Source organism: Hypanus sabinus, chromosome 27 (genome assembly GCF_030144855.1).
Source record: "Hypanus sabinus isolate sHypSab1 chromosome 27, sHypSab1.hap1, whole genome shotgun sequence".
Taxonomy (NCBI): domain Eukaryota; kingdom Metazoa; phylum Chordata; class Chondrichthyes; order Myliobatiformes; family Dasyatidae; genus Hypanus; species Hypanus sabinus.
Window position 1 is genome coordinate 17,723,438 of NC_082732.1, and position 27,567 is coordinate 17,751,004.

The 27,567-nt window shown below is 41.6% G+C and overlaps 1 protein-coding gene and 2 long non-coding RNA genes across 14 annotated transcripts in view; 2 read left to right on the plus strand and 1 right to left on the minus strand.

Moving 5' to 3' along the window:
- The window catches only part of LOC132382019 (zinc finger protein 362-like), a 66,003-nt gene extending 61,784 nt beyond the window's left edge, over positions 1-4,219 (plus strand). For all 11 annotated transcript variants that reach the window (XM_059951827.1, XM_059951823.1, XM_059951828.1 and 8 more), the window contains 2 exons: positions 870-1,028; positions 2,108-4,219. In XM_059951827.1, coding sequence (XP_059807810.1) covers positions 870-1,028; positions 2,108-2,224 — 276 coding nt within the window. In that variant the 3' untranslated portion in view covers positions 2,225-4,219. The remainder of the gene's footprint in view (positions 1-869; positions 1,029-2,107) is intronic.
- A 10,315-nt stretch (positions 4,220-14,534) lies between these two features.
- On the plus strand, positions 14,535-21,571 carry LOC132382027 (uncharacterized). The gene is made up of 2 exons (XR_009508179.1): positions 14,535-15,200; positions 15,608-21,571. It is a non-coding gene; the product is annotated as an uncharacterized LOC132382027 (long non-coding RNA).
- The window catches only part of LOC132382025 (uncharacterized), a 115,761-nt gene continuing 106,516 nt past the window's right edge, over positions 18,323-27,567 (minus strand). For both annotated transcript variants that reach the window (XR_009508176.1, XR_009508177.1), the window contains one exon: positions 18,323-27,255. This is a non-coding gene — a long non-coding RNA (uncharacterized LOC132382025). The remainder of the gene's footprint in view (positions 27,256-27,567) is intronic.

Genomic DNA, 27,567 nt, shown 5'->3' on the forward strand with positions numbered 1-27,567 from the left:
ATTTATGATAAAACTATACAAAAATAAAGACTGACAAACAAACAATTTGCAAAAGAAGGCAAATTGTAAAAATGAAGAATAATACCGAGAGCATAAGACGGGAGAAGAATTAGGCCATTCAGCCCATCGAGTCTGCTCCGCTATTCCATTATGGTTGATCCTGGATCCCACTCAACCACATACACCTGCCTTCTTGCCATTTCCTTTGATGCCCTGACTGATCAGGAAACAATCGATTTCCACCTTAAATATACTCAGTGACTTGGCCTCCACCACTGTCTGTGGCAGAGCATTCCACGGATTCACAACTCTGGCTAAAAAATTCCTCCTTCCCTCTTTTCTAAAAAGTCACTTTTCAATTTTGAGGCTGTGCCCTCTAGTTCTGGATACCCCCGCCATAGGAAACTTCCTCTCCACATCCACCCTATCTAGTGCTTTCAACATTCAGTAGGTTTCAATGAGATTCCCCCACATTCTTCAAAATTCCAGAGAGTACAGGCCCAAAGCTGCCAAACATGAGTCGTAGAGTCTTTGAAAGTCAGTGTACAGCTTGCGGTTTGGGGTGGTAGTCACTTGTTCCAAGATGCAATGAAAAGCTTGACTTGCATTCTGTTTATACAGATGAATTCATCCTTGGTAAACAAGGTAAAGCAATAACGGAGGGGAAAATAAAGTGCAAAAGCTACTGGGAAAGTGTAGTGCCGGTAAGCAATAATGTGTAAGATGATTACAAGATAGGTTGTGAGGTCAAGTGTCCATCTTGTTGTATTAACTCTTGGCAGACCATTGATAGTCTTGTAACGGTGAGGTGGAAGCTAACACTGAGGCAACGCTTTGAGATGTTTGACCCTTTCTTCTGTCTTTTTCAGTCTCACCAGCGACAGCACAACAAAGATAAGCCGTACAAGTGTCCAAACTGCTACAGAGCGTACTCAGACTCTGCCTCACTGCAGATCCACCTCTCCACGCACACCGTCAAACACACTAAAGCCTATTGCTGCAGCATGTGTGGACGAGCCTACACCTCAGTACGTACAAGCACTCTTCTTCTGGTAGTGTAGTGACAGCATTCCCAGATCAAGTTCTGCTCCAGGGTTCGAATATGTGAACTTAAGGCTGACCTCTCTTTTGCCTCATTCAACATGACTTTTTGAAGTCATTATGACGTAGCTAAATACGGGCATTCCTTGCGCCAGGGTTCCTGGACTATGTGATGAGGATTTCTGTGAGATTTGGGACTAGCTTAGATGGTCAGCTTGGGCCAGTTTCCCTGCCCTATGATTCTGACTCTTTTTGGGACTTTGATTCACGGTGCAATTGATGACAGCATTCAGTACCAGGGCGGGGGTCCTGGATCATCATGGTGTCCCAGATCAGTCTGGGTCTCTGTGGGATGCTGATGACGTTGGGGCGGGACTCTGCCTGAGTTGTGCGGAGTGTGATGAAACATTTCCCAGCTTGTGCCGTGGAACAGCACTAGGCTTGGGGTGTCAGTTTGCATTTGGGTCTTTAACTATTGCTGCTTTGGGATTGTTTTGGTAAAATGGGTTGGCAACATCCCGCGGTGTCTTTGCCAAAGTGGCACCTTTCCCCCAGGAGCCCAGAAGGTGATGCCGGCCCAAGCTCTCTTGGAGGGTGTTCAAGCCACAGGATCCAAACTCACACAATGCAGTCTTTCATTAATGATAGAGAGGGTTCTTCTTTCCTGACTCTCCCACTTTCTAGCCCCGGAATTTTGCAAGCCATTACTCCACCAGGATTGCTTCCTAGCCCCAGAAACTTCTGATGGGATCCCTTTACTTGCCAGCTCTTTATGATTTCAGGTGTGGGTGTAACATCTCCGTGCTTTCTTTGGTTTCAGCTTGATGCTGAACTGAAAACCTTCCCCACAAACTCTCCCTCCTGGGTTATCCCTCAGCCCCTGTTTATGGCAGCTGAGGTGACAAAACAGGTGCCATTGGCAGCCCAGGATGTGGGTGGAAAATAGTTGATCTTGAACTCGATACGGAGCATTGAGTCTGGGTTATCAGGAAAGCACTTTATGTTTGGTTGTGTTGGACACGATAATTGTGTATGATGACATTATTGATGTTTGTACCTCTTACAGGAAACTTACCTCATTAAGCATATGGCAAAGCATACGGCAGTGGAGCACGCAATCGACACTCACTCCCCCCAGAGAACGGAATCGCCAAGTTGTCCTGTTCGGATTTCTCTAATTTAATCAGTCCCTGCGTCGGAACTGTAGGAAGTGGACGCTGTGGGGCCAAAGTCATGTGCATAATCACAAAAGGATGAGGAGCTTTTTGTTCTTGTTTGTGCTCTTTGTTGGTATTTATTCAGTCTCAGAGACCCAGTCACACCAGTAAATTTAGCACCAAGTGCATACAGGTGCGGAGGCTGCCAAAGACTACAACAATGCACTTTGAGCCCAAATGTACACTGTTGCCGAGGAGGTGAGTGCCAATATTCCTCGGATAGATGACTTCCGTTGCTGGGGAGTGGCACTGGAAGCAATGACGTACCCTACAGACTGGTTATTTCTTCAATGTGGGCGTGGATTCCTACTATTTGTGATTTAATAAGCTGTGTCTGACAACACACTTTTATTAGCATTTAAGTTGTCTTGCTGTCACACAGGAAGACTAAGGAGAAGAAAAAAAATTAAGAGAATCGAATAGATATAGAATTACTAAACAGTATCTCATTTTGTTGTTCTGTGATAGTGTGGCAAATCTAGTTTTCAGTTATCAGTTATTAGCTAATATGAATTATTATACTAAATGTATGGTCAATTTTCATGTGTTTAATTAATGTCTTAGCCCTACCTTTTAAGTGGCTCTATATACCAGACTTGTCACAATCCCTGTTTAATATACACCCTAACTAGTACAATTCAAAGTAGCCATGTTCACTGACACTGAATGGTACATGACATGGATTGCTTAAATGACAGCTGAACCATCCCTGCTCACTTGAAAGAGGTGACCATGAGCAGCAGGAAGAAAACTTCCGCATGACTTTGGTTGTAGCTTTAAAGTGCCCCACATCAAACAAAGTCTGCAAAGATACCAGGCTTACTCCAATCAGTGATGTTACTCTACCCCTAAGGATGTAAGAGCAAAATGCTGGAACTAAATTTGAGGCAGGATGAAGTTAAACTGGCTTTGATTTGAGCCAGCAGTGTTCGGTAGATGTTATTATTCGGGGATCAAATCTGGCTTTACTTGACGGCCTGCCATGTTTGCCATGATTTATGTGTTATGCCGTGACTTTACCGTTGGTGTGTTCAGTTGGCAAGTTTTCTCTGCTGGAGTTAAGTCGGTTCCACACCTGTGCCTGGTGCGTGTCAAAGGGGCGACTTGCGTGGGACGTGGAAGGGTCACGGTTTTGCCAGGGGTTGCAACAGAGCCAAGGTTGTTGGGCAGATTGAAAGGGACACTTTATCAGCAATTGACTCAACTCTCCTGGGAATGATAGGGGAGAATAGGGAAAATGAAACGAAGTACAGGTGGCGATAGACTGCAGCAGAGAGAACGTCAGCAACTCGGTAATGAATGGCATGATATAGTGAAAGACTTTGTCTACTGGATACATTTAAGTCACTCATTTTCCATTTCTGCTGCTCCTGGTATGTTATGTCTTGTTCTTTATTTTTTAATCACAATTCATGTGTCACATACACTTTTCATACTGTTGTTTCAAAGAGATTTATACGATAGAGTCAATGATAGTAATCTTTTCTTTAATTTTTTATATATTATATATATTATATATATAAATATGTATAATTCAGTTTTACCTGAGGGAGAGGCCCTCTCAACCCGAAAAGTTAGCATAGATTTGGCCTGCACTGTCGCTAATCTGATGTTCTTGTGGAACAGTATATATGTTAAAACATTTACAAAGAAATGTCTGTGGAGGAGTGTTTGTAACAGGAATTGTTAAGGTCATGGGTCAGTTAAGGATCCCCACATGGATGGATCTGAGGGATCTGGGCTTGAAAGTTGTCTCTGCTGGGTGGATGTGGATGTGCCTCCCCGTGACGGCAACTTCTCGCAGTTGCAAATGGATTCCCTTAACCCACAGTTCCATCTGGCTTGTGCGGTCATGTTCAGCAGGGTGCAGAAAGCTATCACGGTGACCTCTGACCTGCAGCCAAATTACGTACCCTCACGTTGTGTTACCAATATGGTCACTTCACCAGGAAGATTTCTATCACTCGGGGGGGGGGGGGGGGGGGTGGGGAGGGGGAGAAAAGTCACAAGGATGTTTGTAAAGGAAAAATTGAATATTCTAGAAATAATGATAAATGAGAACCTCTTCCCAGTGTATACATTGTGGCGATGAAGGGATTTGTGGTGTTGCTTTAGGGTTATGTCAAAACATGGCACAGCATTGAGCACAGCCTTGTGTCAGTGAAGGAATGCTGTTGAGGTTGCTGGCACTACAGTGTCGAGAGGGCAGTGTTGGCTATCGCAGGACAGAAAGCAGAAGGGATTTTTGCTTTACGTTTGGCTTTGCTCCTCTTGGTTTAAAAGCACCTGATGCTGCAAATGATCTTTTTTTTAATGTTAAAAAGGTTCCACATAAAATTACTGACTAGAAAAATGCTTTGTATAATTTTTCACCGTACAGCGACAGGGTCAGTCTGGCGAGTGAGATTTCTTGTACAGAGACAGGGTGTAGAGCTTCCTCTTGAATTTGCAAGGACTGAGCGAGGGAGAAAAAGCTTTAACATTACCGATTTTCATTGCCTCTCAGTAAACCAATGGGATAAAAATAGAACTGAATCAAGTGAGTCCGGTTTGGTAACCGCACATTGACGTTGTTCGGTACACATGCAGTTTTTGAATTCTGTACTGCAGAGGAGCTGGGGGAATAAATATTTCATCTACGCGGGGCCAAGAAATACTCCACCTGAATATTTTACACTTTTTTTGTAACTTTCTCCCTTCCATCCACCCATCCCAATGCCCATTTACTTTCAGTGTTTCTCTTCCTACGGTGGGGGAGTCTAAGACCAGAGGACACAGCCTCAGAATAGAGGGGCAACCGTTTAGAACGGAGATGAGGAGGCATTTCGTTAGCCAGAGCGTGGTGAATCTGTGGAATTCATTGCCACGGGCAGCTGTGGAAGCCAACTCATTGGGTATGTTTCAGGCAGAGGCTGATAGATTCTTGGTTAGTCAGGGCACGAAGGGATACGGGGAGAAGGCAGGAGATTGGGGTGGAAAAGGAAAATGATTCAGCCATGATGAAATGATGAAACAGACTTGATAGGTCAAATAGCTTAGTCCTGTTACTATATCTTATAGTCTTCCCTGACATGTTTGATAGTTACCAGCTTGCATCTCCAAAACCCCCATCTAATTGCTGGCGCACCTAGGTTCATGTGGTCGGTCTGCAATGTAAGCAGTCTTGGGAGTGAGGTGAGGTTGTGCTGGTGTACACTTGTGCCCCATTTCTAATTTATTTTCAGCTGACTTGCACGCACACACACACACATCCTGCAAGGTCTTCAATGCAATGATGTCATTAAAATGATTTTCTAACCCATTCCCTTGTGCTAGAACACTGAAACTAATTGTAGCAAACATTTCTGCCATGAAAACTGCTTATATAAAATTAAATCTGGGAACTATTTTCGCCTAATAAAAACTGCATTCACAGATACTCTGCAGGTCAGGCAGCATCTATGGAGGGAGAAACAGAGGCAGTTTTTCCTACTTGATGCAAGGTCTTCAATCTGGAGCATTCACTCCTTCTCTGCAGAGAAGAGGCTGATGAGTTGAGTGTCCTCCAACTTTTCTGTCTTCATTTAATATTTCCAGCATCTGTAGTTTTTTTTTATTTTTCAAATATAGTCTGTTCTTACTGTATAAGAGGCAATGTGCTGAATTAACTCCAGACTGCCAACCTATCTATTAACCTGCATCTTTTACATGGATTAATTTCTGTTCAAAAAACGAGATGTTGCCATGGAATCAATTAGTCAATGTCAGATTGTGTAGAAGATAAATATTCAAGTCCCTGTGTGAATGTTTTGTTAGGAGATGGTATTAAGCATTAGGATCCAGCAGCAGGAGACATTATCAACCTTGATCTTATTCATTGATCTGAACAGAAAAGGTAGGATAAAAATTCAGATAAAGGAGGTGAGATCATATTGTCTGGCCCACGACCCTGATTCATACATGCCTAGAAGAAGCAGACTTTTGTCCTTGATTCATTGATGCAACTGCAACAAGAAAAATGCTGCTGTGAACATTTGAAGTTGGTACAATGTAAAGCTTGCATACTGTATATCCAGATCAATTCATTCCACAGTGTCTTGAGATGGCTCAAGATAAAACAACAGCAGAATACAGAATAAAGTGTACCAGCTACAGAGAAGGTGCATTGCAGGGAAATGATAAGATTGCTAGGTCAAGAATTCACTTTATTGTACTAGGGAACCATTCAATATTCTTACAGCAGTTGGATAGAAGCTATCCTGGAGTCTGTTGGTACATGCTTTCAGGCTTTTTTATCTTCTCCCGGATGAAGGAAGGGAGAAGAAAGAATATCTGGGGGCGGTTGAGGTGTCCGATTATGCTGGCTGCTTTACTGAGATAGCAAGAAGTATAGAGAGTTCATGGAGGGGAGTAGATTCCCCTGATGGGCTGAGTTGTGACCTACATCTCTGCGGTATCTTGTGACTACAGGCATAATCAGTGACTAATTGAAAGATTAAAGGCACCGTATGCAGAAGTAATATGGATTTTTAAAATCTTAAAATTACTCCCCTCCCCTTTCCTGCAGCGCCAGGCTTTCCACAAAAAGATGTTAAAACTTGATTAGACTTGCAAGACAGATTGAATCATTATCAGACATTTTCCAGCCCAGCCACAGACACGAGCTTGATTGTAACAAATTTCACCTCGGGGAATTAGAGGTGTGAATCTGAGATCCGATGAGACCAGGTAATGGTGCGGTCAGTTTATCCAGAGAATACTTCTAGAAGTGAACTTGAATATGTTTTGCAAAATTCAAGTTAATGGCTAGGAAGTAGGATGAATGTTGTGGCTTCAACCCAAGTAATACTACGTCAGTCAAAAGTGGCATTGACGATAGAACAAACTTGTTAGGTGCCCTGTGTGTAAAGTTTAGAACATGGGGTCAAATGTTGAAATCAAAATAGAAATGCTACTGATGTGGTTATCATGTTTGTACATTAGGTATATTTAGCAGGCTTTGTAATATGATAAGATTTATTTGTAATATTAGCTAGTGATGAGATAGTAAATAATGCCTCTGATTATAGTCGTTGCTAGGCTTTTCAGTGTCTACATCTTCAAGCTGTTCCATGTTGTCTTTTAGGGGTTGCAAGCCAGACGTTTGAGATGTGACCTGATTAAATACTATCTGCATATATTTGTATTTCTCTGGACTAACATTGTAGAACTATTTGCAGTCGCTCCATTCCTCGTTGTCGGGGAAAGTCACAGAGCATGCCAAGCAACATCTCGTTATTACAGTCTTTGGAATGTGCTCTTGCAGGAATGTCAGCCTGACTTAAAATGCTAGGCACCATTTCAAATTACTTAGATATATGTCCTCAAATAGAACGGTCTGATCACAAAATGTACTCTCTCCTGCGCTGCAACCAATATATTTTTTGTAAAATAATAGCTGATTCCATCTTCTGATGTTCTGAATCAAAGCCACATCATTAGCTCAGGAAGCTGAATGTGTATTATTTCATTTGAGAGGTCTCATAAGAGAAGTTTATTTACTTACTTTTACTGTTTTTGCCTCCTTGAAGGTTGCTAAATGACTCTGGTCTGGTACCCCATGTAATAAACTCCTTCTGCAAGAACATTGATTTTTAAATTGTGGAGGTCAGTATGCTCATCTGCCGATCACGATTGTTCCAGCAGGTGTTACGATATAGAGTGTGGCTTCAGGATTCTGTTTTGTTACATCAGACAGGTTAGCAGCTCACGAAAATATGAACTGGACAGCTGTGATCATAATTGCAACACATTTAATGACTGTACTGGCACAGTCTAGAAGCAAACCTGTGTCTTGCCGCTCTGTGGCACAGCTTGCAAAAGCATCACGGCACCAGAGCAGCACACACAAGATGCTGGAGGAACTCAGCAGGCCGGGCAACATCTATGAGGGGAGTGAACAGTCGATTTTGTTTGGGCCGAGAGAACCTTCATCTGTTAAAGTGCCACTGAAGAGGCCAGGCCTGAGGTGTCGACTGTTTACTTTCCTCCATAGAAGCTGCCTGACCTGTGGAGTTCTTCCAGCATTCTGTGTGCGCTGCTTAAAATCTCCAGCATCTGCAAAATCACTTGTATCCTTGGCACCAGGGTGCTACTCTCCTCCCGCTGCTGCCAGTGAATTTTGCTAGTCTCATTATTGAGAGCTATTCTGAGAATCAGATACAAGGAAAGATTATTAACAGTGCAGAACTGGAGTCACCAGTCAGAAAGAAGTGCTGTTAACATCAAGACTCTATGCATCACTTTATCTAACCTACAGTGTTAAAAAGCAATTATAATTCTTATTTAGAGATGCAGCACAGTAACAGGCCTGTCTGAGCCAACAAGCTCAATTACACCCATGTGACCAATTAACCTGCTAGCCCGAGCGTTGTTGTACTGTGGGAGGAAAGCAGAGCACCAGGAGGAAACCCACATGGTAACAGGGAGAAAGTGCAAACTCCTTACAGACAGCAATGGCAAATGTACCATTCCACATTATCCTGAGTCAAGACAGGGAGAGAGAAAACCAGCTAGAATTTCTAGTACTTTCTGTACTCACTATACCCCAGCTGGACGATACATGTCTGGCATTGGGCCAGCATGCTTATATTTGTATTGACCAGCATATTAAGTAAACTCTTATTGGCTTCCATTTGGGTAGCAGTCTTATTTATGAATTGATAGTATTTCATGGAAAAAATCTCAGATTCAATCTGTGTGACAGAGCCCACAGACAATGCACAATGGCACTGAGCCAGTATGGATGATTAACGTAAAACAATGTGATACACCAGTCTGATAGCTATTACTGAGTTCTTATTTTAATTATTATAGATTAGTGCTGTAATTTTATTCTGTAGGAATGGATTGTGTTGCTTTCTCTTGGCTTATCGAACTGGGAGAATTTTATTTGAAAGACATCCAACCCATCCACAATGTGCAACCAACAGTAAGGAAATCATAGAAAGCCCAAGTATGCATGTAGTCAATGGGTGAGCTGTGAGCAGGCCCAGAAGGGAAGTCAGAGGAAGGTACAGCATTCAGTGGGGGTGGCAGGCGACTCATTTAATCTATTCAGAGGTAAAATATAACTATTGTTTGACAAGGAACAGAGGCCACAGGATAGGACCACACAGAATCTAATGACCATATTTGATTACAGCATAAAATCGTAACCAAAGTATAGATGCAATGTGCTGTTTAACCAAAGAATTCCTTGAAATTGCAAGCAGTTCGGCATTTGTTGTTCTGAATGGACTGACAAAACCATAAAAGTCATTAAAATGGTGAAACGGGACAGTCACTGACAGGCATTGTCTGACACATTGCAGTTAGCCTAACAACAAAAGATGGATGGATGGATGTTAACGTGTTGGCTCCACAACGTTTGCAATGGATCTGCTGTCTGGATTCATCCAATCTTGAGCTAAAATCTTAATTTTTGCTAATAGCCAATTAGTTTATACACTCTCATCAGCATTTAAAAAAAAAGATGGAAAGTGAAGTTTAAAATCACTCCTGGCTCATCAAAGTCCAGTTGATCTGATGTTGACTTTTGGGCACATTTATCCTACAGAATGTAAGAATTACTTTTCAATCATTTTAAACTTTATAAGTATTAACACATAACGTAGATTGTTCATCAGTAAGAGGGCTGTTTTGACTTGCCTCAGGAACTGAATTGACTCGACAGCCTGATGAGAGAAGTGATCTCCCCCATCACCATGCCCTCCCCAAACACCTCTGATTGTGTGGCTCTCTTGGAAGAACTGAGTTGGATTTGTGGGGCTGTGAGGTGTGGAGTCATCGCCCGAGTACTGATGTTGATTGCACATCTGAAAAGGGAGAAATCCAACCAAAGTGTGTATTTCTAGGTTATTTTAAAAGAAGGCTGTTGTCTGGTTTACATGCTAGAGATTTAGAAAAAAAACACAGACACACAAAAAGTCCGGACGATGTATTTCTAACTGGCATACATTGTGTCTGTAGGCACTTTCCCCCATATCACCGGTAAGCCAGCAAACTGAACCTCCTCCTTTCAGACTAAAAAGTAAATGTTCTGACTGCACGCTTGGCCAGGAGTGCATGCTGTGTGATCGTAGAGTATTTTGAGACGTGCTCTGATAGACTGAGAATTAAGGGATGGTTGAAACAAGATCTCCCCTGAGCTCATTGATTAGATAATGCCTCTTGATCTGAGATACGCAATTGGAAAACAAAACACACCTCCAAATATGACCATACTGAACGTAGTTCAGTAGCTATGGAAACTAGTGTCACTTATTACCCTGTGTACATATGAATAAATGTTTAAAAATTTTCTATGTCAATTAGTACATCGACCACATACTAATTTCATTTGAAACTTTTGAAATAAAATGTCAGTTATTTTTATACACATTTAAAAGCCTTAAATATATAAAATTCTTTTCTTTCTCTTAAAATATGTATTGTATTCATTACTTTTTATGGATTTTGAAACATTTTTTTTAAGGTGAGTGTTGTATTTAATACTCTTTCCCTCTGTTCGCATGAGGTTAACGTGGCTGAAGTAACAGGAAATGAAAAGAAGATGTTTTGTCTGGTGCAACATTGACTACAAACCAATTACCCAGTATATTGTGGTTTTAAACAATTTGAAAATGCAGCTTTTTATATGATTTTCCTTTTGCATCCGTCTTGGAGTGTGGTATCTAAACATTGCCTGGAAAGACTGTGTACTTCACGGGCCAATACCGTTTGAAAGAAAAGTTTCCTTTGTATTATAATAAATTTGTATCTTTCTGTTACTGAATAAAATATGAACATATGCAGCAGTAATATCAGTTTGTCCCTGATGCCATCACAGATAGTTGGATAACAACTAGGAGTAACAGTGAATTTAATGGCTTTTAGAGCCTGCTCTGATATCCAGTGCTGCAGGTGCCAGAAATCGGAGATAAAAACAGAAAATGCTAGCACCAAACGGATGCAGCGCCATCTGCAGAAAGAAAAGCGGTTAACATTTCAGGTAAAGAAAAACACTTTTATTAGAGCAGGAAAAGGGAGAACCCAAAATAGTTTTAAATTGGAGTGAGGGTGGGGATAGGAAGAAATGGCAGTAGGGGAATGGTCCTTAAGAGGAAATCTTGCCTGACAAATCTGTTGAAATTCATTGAGGAAATAACAGACAGGATAGACAAAGGAGTCAGTGGGTCATTTTCTTGGTTTTTCAGAAGGCCTTTGCCGAGGTGTGGCATATAAGGCTAATTAACAAGATAGGGCCTCATGATATTATCAGTAAGATACTAGCATGGATGGAAGATTGGTTGACTGCCAGGAGGCAAAGAGTGGGAATCAAAGGGGCCTAATCTGGTTGGGTGCAAGAGACTAGTGGAGTTCCGTGTGGGTCAGCATTTGGACTGCTTCTTTTCATGGTAAATGTCAATGATTTGGATGATGGATTTGTAGTCAAGTTTCACAAGATATGAATTAACATAGCTGAAGAAGAAATGAGTGCAGAAGGGCTTGGGTAGATTGGGAGAATGCAAAAAAAATGGCAGGTGGAATATAGTGCAGGGATGTGTATGACCATATGCTCTTTGGTAGGAGAAATAAAGATATAGCCAATTTTGTAAATGGGTAGAAAATTTAAAAAAAAACAGGGAAGCCAAGGGACTTGGGAGTCCTTGTACAGAGTTCCCTGAAGGTTAACTTGCAGGTTGAGTCAGTGATGAGGAAGGCAAATGCAATGGTACCCTTTGTTTTGAGGTGATTAGAACACAGGAGCAAGGATGTAATGCTGAGGCTTTATAAAGCAGTGGTCAGATCGCACTGGGAGTATTGTGTGCAGTTTTGGCTGCTTATTAAAGATGTGCTTGCATTGGAAAGGTTCCAGAGAAGGTTCATGAGAATGGCCTGTACTTGGTGGCGTTTAGAAGAATGGTGGGGGGGGGGGGGGTGGGTGGGGGAAGGATCTCATTGAAACCTATTGAATATTGAAAGAAAGGCCTAGATAGAGTGGATGTGGAGAGGATGCGTCTGATTATGAGGGAGTCTAGAAACAGAGGGCACAGCCTTACAATAGAGAGATGTCCATTTCGAACTAAGATAGGAGGAATTTCTTTGGCCACAAAGAAGTGACTGTGGATCTAATTGCCACAGAGGACTGTGAAGACCAAGTCATTGAGTATATTTAAAGTAGAAGTTGATTGGTTCTTGATTTTTGTCAGAGCGAAAAGATTACGGGGAGGAGGCAGAAGAATAGGTTTGGGGAGGGTCATAAATCAGCCATGATAAAATGGCAGAGCAGACTCGATGAGACAAATGACTTTAATTCTGTTATTATATCTTGTGGCCTTAGGGACTCTAATAGGGTGAGGCTAGGGTTGCCATGGTAATGAGCTGCTGATAAAACCATCCAAGTTTGGCCTCCACTGCATTTCAGTGTTTTTTTTCCTGTAACCTAAGGATGAAGGTTTTCAGTCACTCAGTTAGCTCAACTCTCAGGGTTAGAGAGGTCCGAGGCGACTTTTTTTAAAAAACCAAAAGTAAGTGGTCAGATATGGTGAGGAAAAAGCGGTAATCAAGATCTCTGCTTGTAGGTACAATGTTATATAAACAAGGTGTGCAACTCTTGAGGATTTAATATTGCGGATGTTCCAAAGATGATGTCCATTTCGTCCCCTGTATCTGCTGTTTCCTTCAAGAGGCCTCACAAAGCAGAGAGAGTTCAACACAAAGGGAATCCACTTTATTCAAGGGACCCTCAAAGGCTCCTGTCAGAAAGCTTCTTTGCACGTTATAGCAGACTGGAAAGCAGTTAGTCATCTGGTTTAAAAAAACATATTGTATGTTTACTTATACTTGTACAGTGCATCTCACAACTTCCGAACATCCCAGACACCTTTACAACCCCTGAACCGGAGCCACCACTATGATGCAAGGTATTTGTTTTTCACTAGATTAAAATTAACTTTATTTTAAGAAGGAAGGAATTGGTGTTGAGAAAGCCCATCTGTGGGAGCCTATTGCAACCTGTGTCTATGTCTTTGCAACCCAATGGTGCTAGAACAGGAGTTCCCAACCATGGACCCCTACCATTAACTGAGAGGTCTGTGGACCCCAAGTTGGGAATGCCGAAGCTACAAGATGGAATATCTATCCTATTATCAATGAATCTTTTAACTGGAAACAAAAGAAAACATAGCTTTAAAACTTAATTCTAATTTTCATTGCCTAAATAGATTATGTTTAATGAAATTAGACACACAGACATTTGGTTTCTGAGGTCAGAGAATGGCAGGAAGACTGGTTTGAGACTTCCTGAACTGATTAATTCCATATGGAACTCTTACAGCAAAAACGCCGATACCATTAGCCCAGTCTCATTTGCGGATGTTTGTGTTGATTGCTATTGTTTATTTCATAAGGAAGCAAAGGGTTCCAAAAGTGACTCCAGTGAAATAGTATCTGTTGTTAAAGGGTATGAAAGAGATACTTGCAGAGCAGTGTGTTATTCATATATCTAGGTCTGATCTGAGAGCAAATCATTTTATCATCGGATTTAAGAATGCGAGCTAATCTCAAAATTCTATATCCTTGATGAAAGTAAATAGATTGCATAATGGAGAACAGATGATGCATAGGATAAGCCAATTATTCATTACACCTTTTCACCAGAAACACACACTGCAGCAACTTTTAAATCAAAGTGGGAATACATCAGAGTAGTCTCAACAATTTTGATCATTAAAATGCTACAGATGTTGGAAACCCAAGATGAAATCACAAGCTACAGAACTACTCAGGAGGTCAGGACCATCTGTGGACCCAGAAATGGTTAATGTTTCAACTCAAAATCTCTCTGATGGAGCAGGAGAGAAAGAAGACAAAGAATACTAGGATGTTACCTGGGTTTCAGCGCTTAAGTTACAGAGAAAGGTTGAACAAGTTAGGTCTCTATTCAATGGAGCGTAGAAGGTTGAGGGGGGATTTGATCGAGGTATTTAAAATTTTGAGAGGGATAGATAGAGTTGACGTGAATAGGCTGTTTCCATTGAGAGTAGGGGAGATTCAAACGAGAGGACATGATTTGAGAGTTGGGCAGAAGTTTAAGGGAAACATGAGGAGGTATTTCTTTACTCAGAGAGTGATAGCTGTGTGGAATGAGCTTCCTGTAGAAGTAGTAGAGGCCAGTTCAGTTGTGCCATTTAAGGTAAAATTGGATAGGTATATGGACAGGAAAGGAGTGGAGGGTTATGGGCTGAGTGCGGGTAGGTGGGACTAGGTGAGATTAAGAGTTCAGCACGGACTAGGAGGGCCGAGATGGCCTGTTTCCGTGCTGTGATTGTTATATGGTTAATAATGTGGATAGGGTGAGGCCATTAGCACATTGTGCATGTTACTTTAAAGATTTATGATCCTCTGAGAGAAATTCTCTCTTACTCCTACCTTAAGTTAATGATTCATTACTCTGAAGCTATGGCCCCATGTTCTAAACTCTTCCCTGAGGGACAAACATCTTCTCGACACTAATTTTATCAAGCCTGCTCAGAGCCTTATGTTCCAATGCGATCTCTTCCAACCTCCATTGACTACAAATGTAATCTAAGCTTAATTGCAGAAAGAGAAAAACAATCAACTTTTCAGTTCTTTGCCCTTTCAAGTTTCAAGTTCGTTTATTGTCATTCAAATATAGACGTGTTTAAAGCCAAGCTAAACAAAGTTCCACCAGTCCAAAGTACAGTGAGTCACAGACCCTAGACTGTTTTTCTTTCCACGTACGGTATGCTACCGATTCTGTCTCAACACTTTTGATGGCCTGGTTCTATATCCATAAGTAAACCCAAAACACTCTGTCAAAATACTCAACTTTCCCTTCTGCTACAGTTTGCCTTCTTACTCATTAGAACATTTTACAATTCCAACCAGGCCAGTTAATGTTGCCAGCACCATTTAACTGTGAGTTGCAATCACTTTTGACTTCAATCTTATATATTCCTTCAATGCATTTACAATCAGTAGTAGGAATCCTGCCTCCTTTTCCTCTCCATACTCCTCGCTTCAGTTGAGTCCAAGTTTAGCAGTTTAATTGCTGTTACCTTTTATTAGCTAGCTTGACAAAGATTAGATTTAAAACTGATTCCTTAGATTCATGGGATTTAGTTCTTGTGCCTTCAGTTGATTTAATTTTTTGAATGCAAAACCCGAATCTGGTTTGATAGAGCTTCATCTGATACTGGGAATACTATATTTTTAAAGTTATTTCTCCAGAAGATATTGGCAATGCTGACAAGTTAGTGGGTAGTAGCCACACTTGCCCTGAGATTATAATACTGAAACTCTTTAAACCCTTGTCACTCCTGTAGGTACAGCAGGCCCAAAACCTCCAGGATTATTATCAAAAGTGATGAAGAAATGTCAAGGTTTCTACAGATGGGAATTTGTAAGAGATATTTTCTCAATATCAATGATGTCTTTGTTTTACTCTTGTGAAGTTTACCTGCCACTTGTCATTCCACTTTTTGCTGGTGTTTTTGGCCCAACTGAGTGATTGCCGTCTCTGAGGGAGTTTGGTGTGGCTTCAAGCGAAGTTTGTGGCCTGGAGGCCGAGAAGCCTGGAGGCAGGGGGGGGTGAGCCCATGTTTGACTCCATTTCTCACCGATCTCACAAGGAAGACCGAGATCACTGAGGTGAGAGCAGAAGGTGAGCAGACGCACAGTGGCGCCTACCAGACCGTTGCTCATTGCTGCCGGAGGAAGGTGTCAATGCGTGACAGTCAGTCTCTGCCCCCCACCCCCCCGGAGGAGGTCCCTGCGTTCAAAGGATCTCGCTCGATGGTGCCAGAGTCCTGGGTGTTGGGCAAGGTGTAATTGAAGCAATTTGTGGACTAGACTCTGTAGTTCATGTTACAACATGTTTCTGGTTTTTGGTTGATTCTTTTCTCATTGATATTTTGATCAGGGCAGCGTGTAGAAAATGAACAATATAGCGTGAGGTTGAACTGAATGGAGCTGTATGTGCCTGGACTCTTTTAATGACTCTGTGGGTTGGTTTTATGTGTTATATTATGTGTTTTTCGCTCATATTTTCTGCCACTTGTGCAATTTGGGGTTTTTTTTTGCATGCTGGGGGTTTGCTGTTTTCTTTTGAATGGGTTCCATGGTTTTCTTTGTTTTGTGGCTGTCTGTGGGAAGTTAAATTTCAGAGTAGCATACTGCACATATATAGAACATAGACCAATACAGCACAGGAACAGGCCCTTCACCCCACAATGTTGTGCCAAGTTAGTTAAATTAGTAATCAAATGACCGACTAAACCAGTGTTTCCCAATCTTTTTTTAAAGCCCAACCCTCCCAAGCACTTTCAAATTTGCCAACGCCCCTCACAGTATACTTTCCGCCACTCCCATTGTGTAAAAGAAATGTCTACCATATGCTAACATGAGACAGTAATTCTACTTTAGAATCTTTTGTCTTTAAACCTAGCTTACACAGCACTCGTGTGCTGTAGAGCAGCTTCGGTATCTATATGATCCTTGAGCTTGATAGCAAGAGTTGGAATAACTGGTTCACGTTGTGATAGCAAAAGTCTCCGTGCGTAACAATGTCCAAGTGGTTTTTGTTTTTTGTGAGTATGTGGTTCACTGCACCGAAGCCTCTTTCAATAAGAGTAGGAGGATGGAAATGCTCTGAAGAGCAGTTTGGCTCTTCTCCAAAGACCAGGAAACTTCGTATGACTGTGGAGCCACATGGCACAAAGATTGACATTTTCAAAAAGCATTCTTGCTGCTTCATCATTCCGAATTTCAATAATTTTTTAATATACTTTAATAATAAATATACTTTGAATCTTGAAACATTCCAAGCCTGGACTTCAGGTCCAGATGCGGATACTTTATATCAATAGAGTAGTGAATGGATATGGCAATGTGCAATGGTCACATCAGTCCGTATCCCATCTACGTCGTGTGATATTTGTAGGCATTTGAAGATTGCTGGTCAAATAAACCTGCTGGATCTTTTTGAGTTTTGTGCTTTTCTCCCCCTTAATTTGAAATCATTCTGCATTGACGAAGTTAGTTTTAAGGTGCAAGAGAGGATGGATAAGATATAGGAGAAGATGCAGGCCATTCAGCCCATCGAGTCTGCTCCACCATTCAATCATGGGTTGAGGGACAAACTGAATAGCTCTGAAAGGGTGAGGCCAAGGCTGAGTGGGTATAAGTGGAAGGTGGAATATTCCTGTTGATGGGTGACACTGTGCATTAATCTAATTAACCACGACCTCAGTGTTCACAATCAAGTTTGTTTAATTCTCAAAGTAACTTACTTGGTTGATTTCATTTATGGAAGTTGATGTGTAATTATCCTGTCACTGAATGAACTCAATTAATTTACTACAAACAGTTACAAGTTCTCCAGCACAGCCCTTTGAACTCAATATGCTTTGCCTAAGGATGGAGTTGGACTTCCATTATTCTCGACTGGATATGGAAGGACTCTACATCAATTCCTTTATGGTGTATTCCTTGCTTCCTTGCTAACTCTTTCTAAAGCCTGCAGCTCTGAAAGTTTGGCATGTAAATCAACCAATGCAGTAACAGTTTTAATACTCTGAAGTCGACCTAAGCTGTCCTTAGTCATTCATGAAAGATTGTGTCCAGTGTGGGGCATGCCTTATTCTGATTGTTGAAAGTCACTTCTGCTGTGATTGGTTAGTTTAGAAACTGCAGCTGCTTCTTCCATTGGATAGGTGCCTGGTGTCCAGTTTCAAATATCCTGGGTATATAGAATAGCACATGGAAGGGGCTTACTCTCTGCATCCTTTGATTAAGACATGACTATTGGAAAGGTGTGCTCTGTGCATACTTTTAACTAAGTATGTTTGTTGAATATTCAGTATTTTACTTTATAGTGCCTGTAACTTGGGGAACATGAATGTTTGGTTAAATTTTTACTGTCTGTAAATAAATGATTAATATACCTACTTGCAGAAAGTGCTTTCTGTTTCACTTGCCAGACCCATGAACCTGATTGGATGTTACAGATGGCAAAAATATTTTCACACAATGCACTGTCCATCAGTACAATGGATTTATTACATAGAAAATAAGGCAGCAATAAAATACAATCACATGCCATAAATAGAACCGAGTTGGTCAAATCTCTGTTTGGTGTTCATTTTTGCTGGTGTTCATTGAGAGAAAAATGCTAGCAGGTCTGCTAGGGACTTTTAGTGACAAGCTGTGCTAATGGGGGTTTCCCTGTTTAACATCTCACCTGGAAGGAAAAGCTGAGAGACTACACCAGGTAGGTTGTACTTTTAGTAAGAGTGCATTAGATGAACAATATCTAACACATATTTTCCATTTCAGACCACAAGATTAGAAAGCTTTCTGTACGTAGAAGGAAGAGCAAAAGTTAGGCAGTTCTGTCCCAGGTGTCAGAAATACTGTTAATTGTTTATAATCACTGAAGGAAGAATAGGGCAGAAAGATGTGGATAAAATTATGCACAGTCTTATTAAATCAAAATCAATCAATTCAACCATACATGTATACAGCTGAATGAAACAAAGTGCAAAACATTCACAGCACATTCAGCGAGCAAAAGGAAAAAATAGTCATGCAAAGAAACACGTGGCCAATACCCCGAGTAACATGTCCCCCAAAATGATAGTACAGTTCGCGGCAGTGCACAGACGTATGCAATCCAGCTTGTTATTCCGCCGAACGAACACTGGAGGGCAGCACTGACAGGAGAGGCCGGCCTCCGACCCAGCACGGACACCACGCTGCACCGCCTCTGGCATCTCCGCTCCTGGGCTGCAACGGTAGGCAAGGCCGCAGCTTGAAGCCTGGTCCTCACTACAACCGAGGCAACACAGTTTCCCTACTGCCCGTCAACCCACCAAACTAAGGAAGCAGGCCTGTGCCATCTTACACTATCATTGTCCAACAGGATCTTGCAATCACAAGAGAACCCTCCAAGACCTGAAGTTACACTGCATGCCGCTTCACACACCAATTCCATTGCCTTCGTGCAGCAGGCAGCTCCTCTGAAACTAATCTGGCTCCTCTGACATGCCAGCTAGTCTCAAAGACCATGGGAATATCCTTTATGGAATTCAATATTTCATTTCATGGATATTTCAAGCTTACACTTCTTGGTCTTTACCTATTACAGCCCTAAAGTGATAGAGTTCCTGTTGTCCTTACATACCACCCCACGAGCATTCACATCCAACACATAATCCTCTGCAACTTCTGCTATCTCTAAAGGGATCCTACCACTAAACATATCTTTAACCCACCCCACCACCACCACTCTGTTTTCTGCCTCCATGATTCCCTTGTCCATTTGTCCCTCCCCACTAATCTCCCATCCAGCCTTTGTCCTTGCAAACGGCTGAAGTGCTACAACCTGCCGTTTTACCTCAACCAGTTTCCAGAGACAACCAAAGCAGTTCAGTTCTTCAGCATGCTCTTTGTGTATTGCTGTGGCAACACAAAACCGTTGCATGTTGGCTGACCCTCTGGGGCTCCCACACACTTGCTCATAGTCTGCCAAAAGCCGCATTTGCGTTTTTTTAAATTTGTGTTGATTTCTCCTTTGATATGAATAGTACAGCAGAGTGTACAGATGAGACAGATAAGGCTGGTCACTACCTAGAGAGTTCAGTCCTTGGCTATATTTAATAGTTTCCTGCTGCTGACCAATTTGCTACTCCAGCCTTGTGTTGATTATGAAAATATCGAAGTGTTAGACTCAGAAATGGGTCTTAACAAAATCATCAATAAACATACAGATCATGAACAGTCATTTCCCTTGGCCTTGTTCTAGTCTTTGTTGTCCTCAATAAAATCTTGGAAATGTTTAGCAGATCACGTAGCATCCACAGAAAGAGAGAAAAATAGGTTATTGTTGTGGATAGATTACGATAAATCAGAAAAGGTCATCTGTGAAGCAAAGTGGATAAACTGATTATCTGAAATTGCTGAGTTCAATATTCAGCTGCAACATTAGGTCTGTTTTTCTCTGCACAGATACTACTTAAATATTCTCTACATTTTGTCTTTCAATATTATGACAGTGTTTCACTCCTTAAAGTTCATCGGGACATTGTCCTATAAGAAGGACAGTATCAAAATGTAGGTTATGGTTGAGAAATTCATGTGATGTACTTTTAATGCAGCTACATAAGTTAACAGTCTTTTATTTAGCAATTAATTTAATTAATGTTACAAACTAATTGGTTTAACACAATAGTTGGTTCTGTTCGCTGAAGGTTTCCTAGAACTAGCATAAGGAAAAGGAACCCGCGTAGATCATATTACTCCTCAAGCCTCTTATACCAATCATTAGGATTATGGCTAATATCTACTTCAGTGTCATTTTCCAGCCTTATATCATTACAGGCCTTTAATGCTCAGAAATATATCAATCTTTGTTTTGAATAAGTTCCATGACTGAAGGTCCATTGCTATCCAGGATAAAGGATTCTCTAACTAAAGAAATGTCTCCATGTCTCATTGCTAAACGCCCTGTTCCTTATTGTTAAACTGTTTCCTTTGATCCTATGCTCCTCAGCATCTTTGTCTTTCCTGCCTCTGGCCTGTCAAGGCCTTTGAGAAATTTGTAATATTTGTAATTTCAAAATCATCCCCTTTCAGTCTTCTAAACTCTAATGAATACAGCCTCGGTCTATTTAATTTCTTCTCATACAGCAAACCCATCTTCCCTGGAACCAATGTAACAAACATTTGCTACACTTCCTTGGTGGTAAGTATCTCTGATCATAGACAGGAGGACTAAATCAACTCACAATGTTCCAGGTACAGATTCACTGTGTCTCTATACACTTGTTAAACACTTCCTTATTTCTGCAACAAAAATTCTCTCATAAAAAAGGCTGCTGCTTTTGTAGCTGCTGTTGCTGTTTCCCTTCTGCACCTGCACATTGGCTTGCAGTGACTTGTGTACAAGAACTGATGCACCATCAATAACTCTCTCTGAGACATAAGGCGAGATATCGACTTTTATTGACTGGAAGAAGGAACAAGCAGTGGTTGACCACCATACTACATCCTGGAGACTGAGAGGCCGGGCTCAGGCCTCAACCGCCTTTATCCAGGGGTCTGTGGGAGGAGCCACAGGAGCAGTCAGCAGGGGGGCGTGTCCAGACGGGTATATGCAGTTCACCACATTCACCCCCCCTTTGTTTTAAAAAGAGTCCCCATTGTGGTGAACTCTGTTGGAGGTGGAAGTTACAGAGAAGTATATGCCTTTCAGTTCCCTATTCTCATCAGACCCTTGATTCTGTTTTGCATCAAGCAGGTTTTCTGATCGTGTTTGTGAGTGTGTGCACCCTTAACTCCTCTGGTGGAGTTGTCAGGGCGTTGTCATGACAAGGTTTTTGAACCGATCTTTTTTGGTGACTGCTCATCAAACGATGTGTCTTGGGCATCTGAAACCTGGCGCAGCCCATCCCTCTGCAAGTTTTTTTTAATGAGGTCGAGTTGCTAGCCCGACACTCAACCCAGGCACGGATGGAAAGCGTGTAAGGGAGCTGGCCGGATTCGAACTCGGGACCTCTCACCCCGAAGTCCAGCGCTGATGCCACTATGTCACCAGCCGGCCTTTTTCTGATCATAGTAATTGTTTAATCCCTCTTACTTTCCTAATTCACCTTTATAAATTCTCTTGACTCTGTCTGTAAGGAGCTCACATTTGCCAAAAATAGTCTTTTTGTTTTCATATACTTAAAGAGAAGCTATTATAGATTATTGGTTCTGTGTCTCTTTTGTCTATTCTTGTTGTCTATCTTGCTTTTCTCTAACAATATCTTGGTCTTCCTTGCTAAGTTCTAAAAACCTCCTACACCCAGGCTACCATCTACTTTGAACAGCTTTATAGGCTTCTTCATTTGATCTAATGCTTTCTTTTATTTGATCAGCTGTGCTTCATCTGTTGTGTTTGTTATTGAGGGAGAGTGCAAAGCACACCAGGACACCAGCGTGCAGGACATTCAACTGAACTTTATTGTCAACCATCCCTGTACATTATGTAAACTCCTCCCATATGGGAGTGACTAACTGAGTATCATAGGAATAACACTATTAACTACCACTACAACTCCCCTTCTTGGGGAAAAAAAAGAGAAAAACTAGATATGTAATTTTTGTCCATAAAACTGCATTGAAATTTTTGTCACTGAAATTGAGCAATTCAGTTCACTTTACCAATAGAACATAACTTATGCTCCTTAAATAAACATAAAAATAATTGCAAACGTTATAACCGACTTTCTCTTTAAGTAGTCTCTCTCTCTCTCTCCCTTTCTCGTTTTCACTTTTTTCCACCAATTCACTTTTTTTAATTAAGTCTAATTTTGTGAAATGCTTACAACATTAGAACTCTTTTTTTAAAAAACATTAAATCTAATGAAAGTCAAGGTAGACTACCTGAACACTGTGGCAAAGAGTGAAGATTAATCTTCCTTTTTAGTCTCTTGCTCTAAGCCATTAGGCAATGGAGTGTATCTCTGCGGTGGGACAGATAAATGACACGATCTGGTATGGGTTCCTGGAAATGTTGGAGTGGGTGGAGATTCTTGAACAGGTGTGTCCATGTCAGGTAAGTGGTCCTCGTCATGAGGATCAGGCCACTTTATTTCTTTCTCTACAAACGCACACTTGTTCTGCCTGATTTCACCTTGTGCTGTTCTATTCACAAACGATTGTGGTCCATGCTGCCGGCCTATTGTTCCTCAGGTGTATTGATCTGAAACCCAAACAGCTTCACCACTCCTGAATGGTAACAGATTTTGGTCTGTGTCTGAGATCCTACATGCTCATCGTTTTCTCACGCTGTGTTGGCTCAATATTTCTCAATTTGTCCAAGTCCATTAAGTGAAGTTGGAGAAGGGAAGGAAGAATGGGTAGGCTTGTTCTTAGTCTCTGGCCCATTGACAGCTCTGTCAGACAGTAACTATTGACAAGGAGCGTGGAGCAATAGTGCTTTGTAGGGGACTTTTGCCTTCAGTAGGAGATAATCCCTGAGCCAGTAGGGCTAGTTGGTACCATCTGAGGGGAATAATGCTCATAGTGATTTTTGGCAAGGTCTACATCTCTAGAGTTAGAAAATATGTGATAGCATTGCACTGGTGGTAGCTTTATTACTTAAAATAAGTAATGACTTTTTGTATATATTCCATATTAACGTCAGTACAGCAGAAAATGTTACCCACCCCCCAAAAGGTAAAAAGCCTCATTTGGAGAGATTTCTGGAGTCTTATCAATGTCATGATATTTTCCATATTGTTGTATCAAATCAAAACAATCTTAAGCTTTTGTCATAGCAGCTAGAATTACAGTACAATAGTTCAAATGTGGGGTTTCACATGGCCATAACCTAGGCTCCATTTGGTTGTAAAATGAATATACTTAATCAAAGACTGCTTTCCATACTTTGTTTTCCATACTTTCATAACCTATTAATAATCATAATAATTTTCCAAGTCTTCCATGTTTTCCACATCTTCATCAGAACTTTCCACACTCTCTGAGGTGGATGCCTGGTTCTCACAGTCTGCCGGCCTACACATGTCAGTACACCTGAGGCCATTTGCAACACACATACATTTTGGGAGTGAACAATTTTTTGGACAGTTACAGGCCAGTAGATCCAGGATGGCAACGGGTGCTGGCTGGCCTTCCATCCAGTGCACCGTCAACTGTTCAGCTTCCTCTTCTCTCACCATCTTCCATCCTCTGCCAACAGTGCTTGGCACTTGTGGGTCCTTCTCCAAACATCTTCTCCACATACCAGCCTGGTAGTTGGCTCACTGTGCATGTTTTGTTAAGCAGCCCTTGCATGGTGGGAGTTGATGACTTTCGATTTGAGCTTTTTTGGCACAGAAAAGGTGATACCTGAGCTCATTGACCTTGGTGGTCGAAGCTTTTGGCGCACACAGGAGACATGTAAATGCCACCAGTTTGTCTATCAGTTCTGGGGAGAGGTCCCATTCCTGACCCAACTCTAAGAAAATGTCCCGAGTTTCCCTGTTGCTGGTCAGAAGTTTTAGGACACTTGTCTTCCCTTTGCCTGCAAAAGCATTTACAGTGTCACATCCTGTACATGCATGCAACCCGATGAGAGTCCTACAAATCTCTGTACCAACAGTGTCAGCAACCTTCCTAATGTCTACAAGCCTTGTACGGGTTCTAGTGCCACACTTCTGGAACAATCTTGTCACAAAATGCTAAAGAGATCTGTGTCTTCTGAGCATATCACTACAGATTGGTATCCCTCTCTGGGCAGCATGGAGAAGTAGGCTGCCATCTGTTTCTTCTTGTTGACACTGAAGAGCTGACACCTCCTCACTGTCTTGCGATGTGATTCTCTAACATTTGTCATTCACAGTTGCATATAGAATCTTCTCCTGTAGTTTTGCTCTGTACTCCACCCTCCTCCATTCATGGACTATGAAGCTAAAGAGACTATTTTTGTTATTGACTTTGGTCAGGAAACTCCTCCACTGCCTCACTATCTGTGTGCCAGTGATACCTTGTAACTCATGACCAGGCTCTTCACCCCGTAGAGGCCTTTCACTATTCTTGATAGAGTTCTCCTTGTATGTGTCGAACACAACATCTGTTCTTCTACTCTGACTGCCTTCCCTCAGAGACATACCCAGAATTGTTGTGGCAACATCTCTGAAAGTAGCTTGATCACCTTTCACTCTTTGGACCAAGTTCATTCCATCAACCACTGTAGCAGAGTTTCCTGGGAGTTGCTCCTCTATTGTTACATTTTCCTGCAAGGTTGTGGCTAAAGTAGCTTTATTTGTCTTTCTCAGCAGTCCTTCTGGTGTGGACAGGACCTGATATGTGATGAAGTCTAAGCTATGATCTTGTCGAAATTGGTTGCCTTGGCCCTCCCAACTTTGAGTTCCCTCTGTAGAGTTTGATTTTCCAAGACAATGTTCCTTAATGATATACTTTCAGGAACCATTAACAATTTTCTTTTGTCATCTGGACATATATCTCCTGAATTGCCCAGCTCAGATTCCAGTTTCCTACGAACGTGCTTCCTTGTAGAATCTTGCAGGAGTTTAACTCCACCAGATAGTATGAAAGAATCAAGTTTCGTGACCAAAGAAGTGACTTGTACAATTATCTTGTTGGTTATGATATCAGTTCTGATATACTTGAAAAGGTCTTCATAGGCTTCCCTTTCAATCCTTTATACAGTTCACCACCACCTGTTTCATCATCATTCTCTTTGTACTAGCTTCCTTTTTCTTGATTCTGGTATAATCCTTGTAGCATGAAACATGATAGTGGGCCCCTGCAGCAACCATGTGTCTGCTTGTTACTGCTAGAATCTTTTCATCTTCCTTTTGGGTTGCACATTCCCGTAGTGTTTGGTCAACACTGAGTTGTACAGCCTGTATAAGCTTTTCACGTGACTTGGAGCCCTTCAGAAATTTCACCTTATTACAAAAAAAAAGATTTGACTATATACCCTTGCTTCTGCTGAGGATCTCCTACTCGGCATTTTTGATGTATGCTCACCAGCTTCATCAGTAATGCTTTCCTTGGCTTTCCTTTTCAGAGTCTCTAAGTCTCCCTTCGTGGTGAAGAGGCTTCGGCATTTACGGTGATAGTAGATTTTTAGGACTTATTTTTCTCCAAGTTCTTTAGCAACGTCTAAAATAGGGGCATAGTTTCTCACTTTGGCTGCTTCAAGTAATGTTTTCCAGGATTTATAGTCTTGAGGACTAACTAAATGGCCATCATCTTCTTTTGATGTTTTCAGGTGCATGATACACTGCTTCTTAATAGATTCTTTGTGCTTCTGGCTCTCCATTCTGAAGCAAAGTGATTCAGCTACTCCAGATCTAAATCTACTCTACTCTTGTCTCTCCTCTATTGTGCAGGACTATCCCACCACCACAGTACCTGAAACAGAAAAAAATCACATTAACATTGCTGGTGAAAAAAGCACCTGCTGCAAGGGTGATATAAATGTGTGTACAAATGGAGATATACAGGATATAAATGTGAAACAGAACATGAAAACAGAAGTACATCTTATGTAATGTATAGTTGCTGTGTTGTCAGTGCCAGTAGTAAGATAACATTTGTAGAGATGCTAATTTTAAGAAATTTTCTGAAAAACATTTAGTCTGAGCTACACTCCCACCAATTTTCGAAGACAAAGTCTCAATATTCAGAGAGAACCATCAGTTTGAAGTAGAATGCTTTATTCTGTGCTACGTATAGCTTTGAAAAGTGTGTTTTGGCATGGGGTTATAAATCGAGTGATAACACACAGAAAGCTACCACCACTGAAATGCTATCACATATTTACTAAGCACTAAGGGCATATAAGGGCATATACCTTGCCAAAATTCACTGTAAGAATTAATCCCCCCCCCCCCGCCCAGATGGTACCGGTGGTCCAAATTTGGGGTCCTGGCTCATGGACTAAGACTCTTAACAATTTGCACTGGTCTTTCTGCATCTCCATTTGCCTGTGGGTACTGTGCACTGCTTGTCTGCTGTTTGAATTCATTGTCCCTCGCAAAGGCTTTGAATTCTGAGCAGCTGAACTGTGGGCCGTGTCTGACACAAGTGTCTCTGGTGTTCCATGGTGCTTTCAGGTCCTGTGTAACTGCTGCTGAGGATGTAGCGGACAGCTTAGACAGTAAGTGGTAATCCACAGTGAGAAGTCATTTGTCTCTATCCAGCTCAAAAGTGTCTGTGCCTGCAATTTGCCCTAGAAAGTCTGGGAAATCTGTGGGACAGAGAGATTCAGCATGAATTTTGTACAGTTTTCTGTGTGCTCTACATTGCTCTACATAATCTCCCAGCAGTGTGCTCAGACCAGGCCTTCCTCTTGGGTGACATTTCTCGATGCCTTGATGTTGCTGGATTTGACTGATGATTTTGAGCATCGATGCAGGAATGACGGGTCTGGAGTCCTCTTGCAGCAATGGCCTTGAATCTGGTGGTGAGGGAGAAAGAATTAGATTTCCCTCCTCGGCCCTATCTAGAATATTTCTGGGTTTTTTTTCTGATTCAGCCTCTTACGAGTGTCTTAAGGAGTACCAGAGCTAACAAGTGGAATATCTGTGAAGAATACAGCCAATAAACTCCTGAAAGCTGTAAATAAGACCTTATGAGCAGAAGAGATAGGGAGCAAATATTAGGACATTTGACCCATTGAATCTGCTCCACCATTTTGTTATGGCTGATCTATTTTCCCTCTCAACCCCATTCTCCTGCCGTCTCCCCGCAACCTTCCACGCCTTGACTA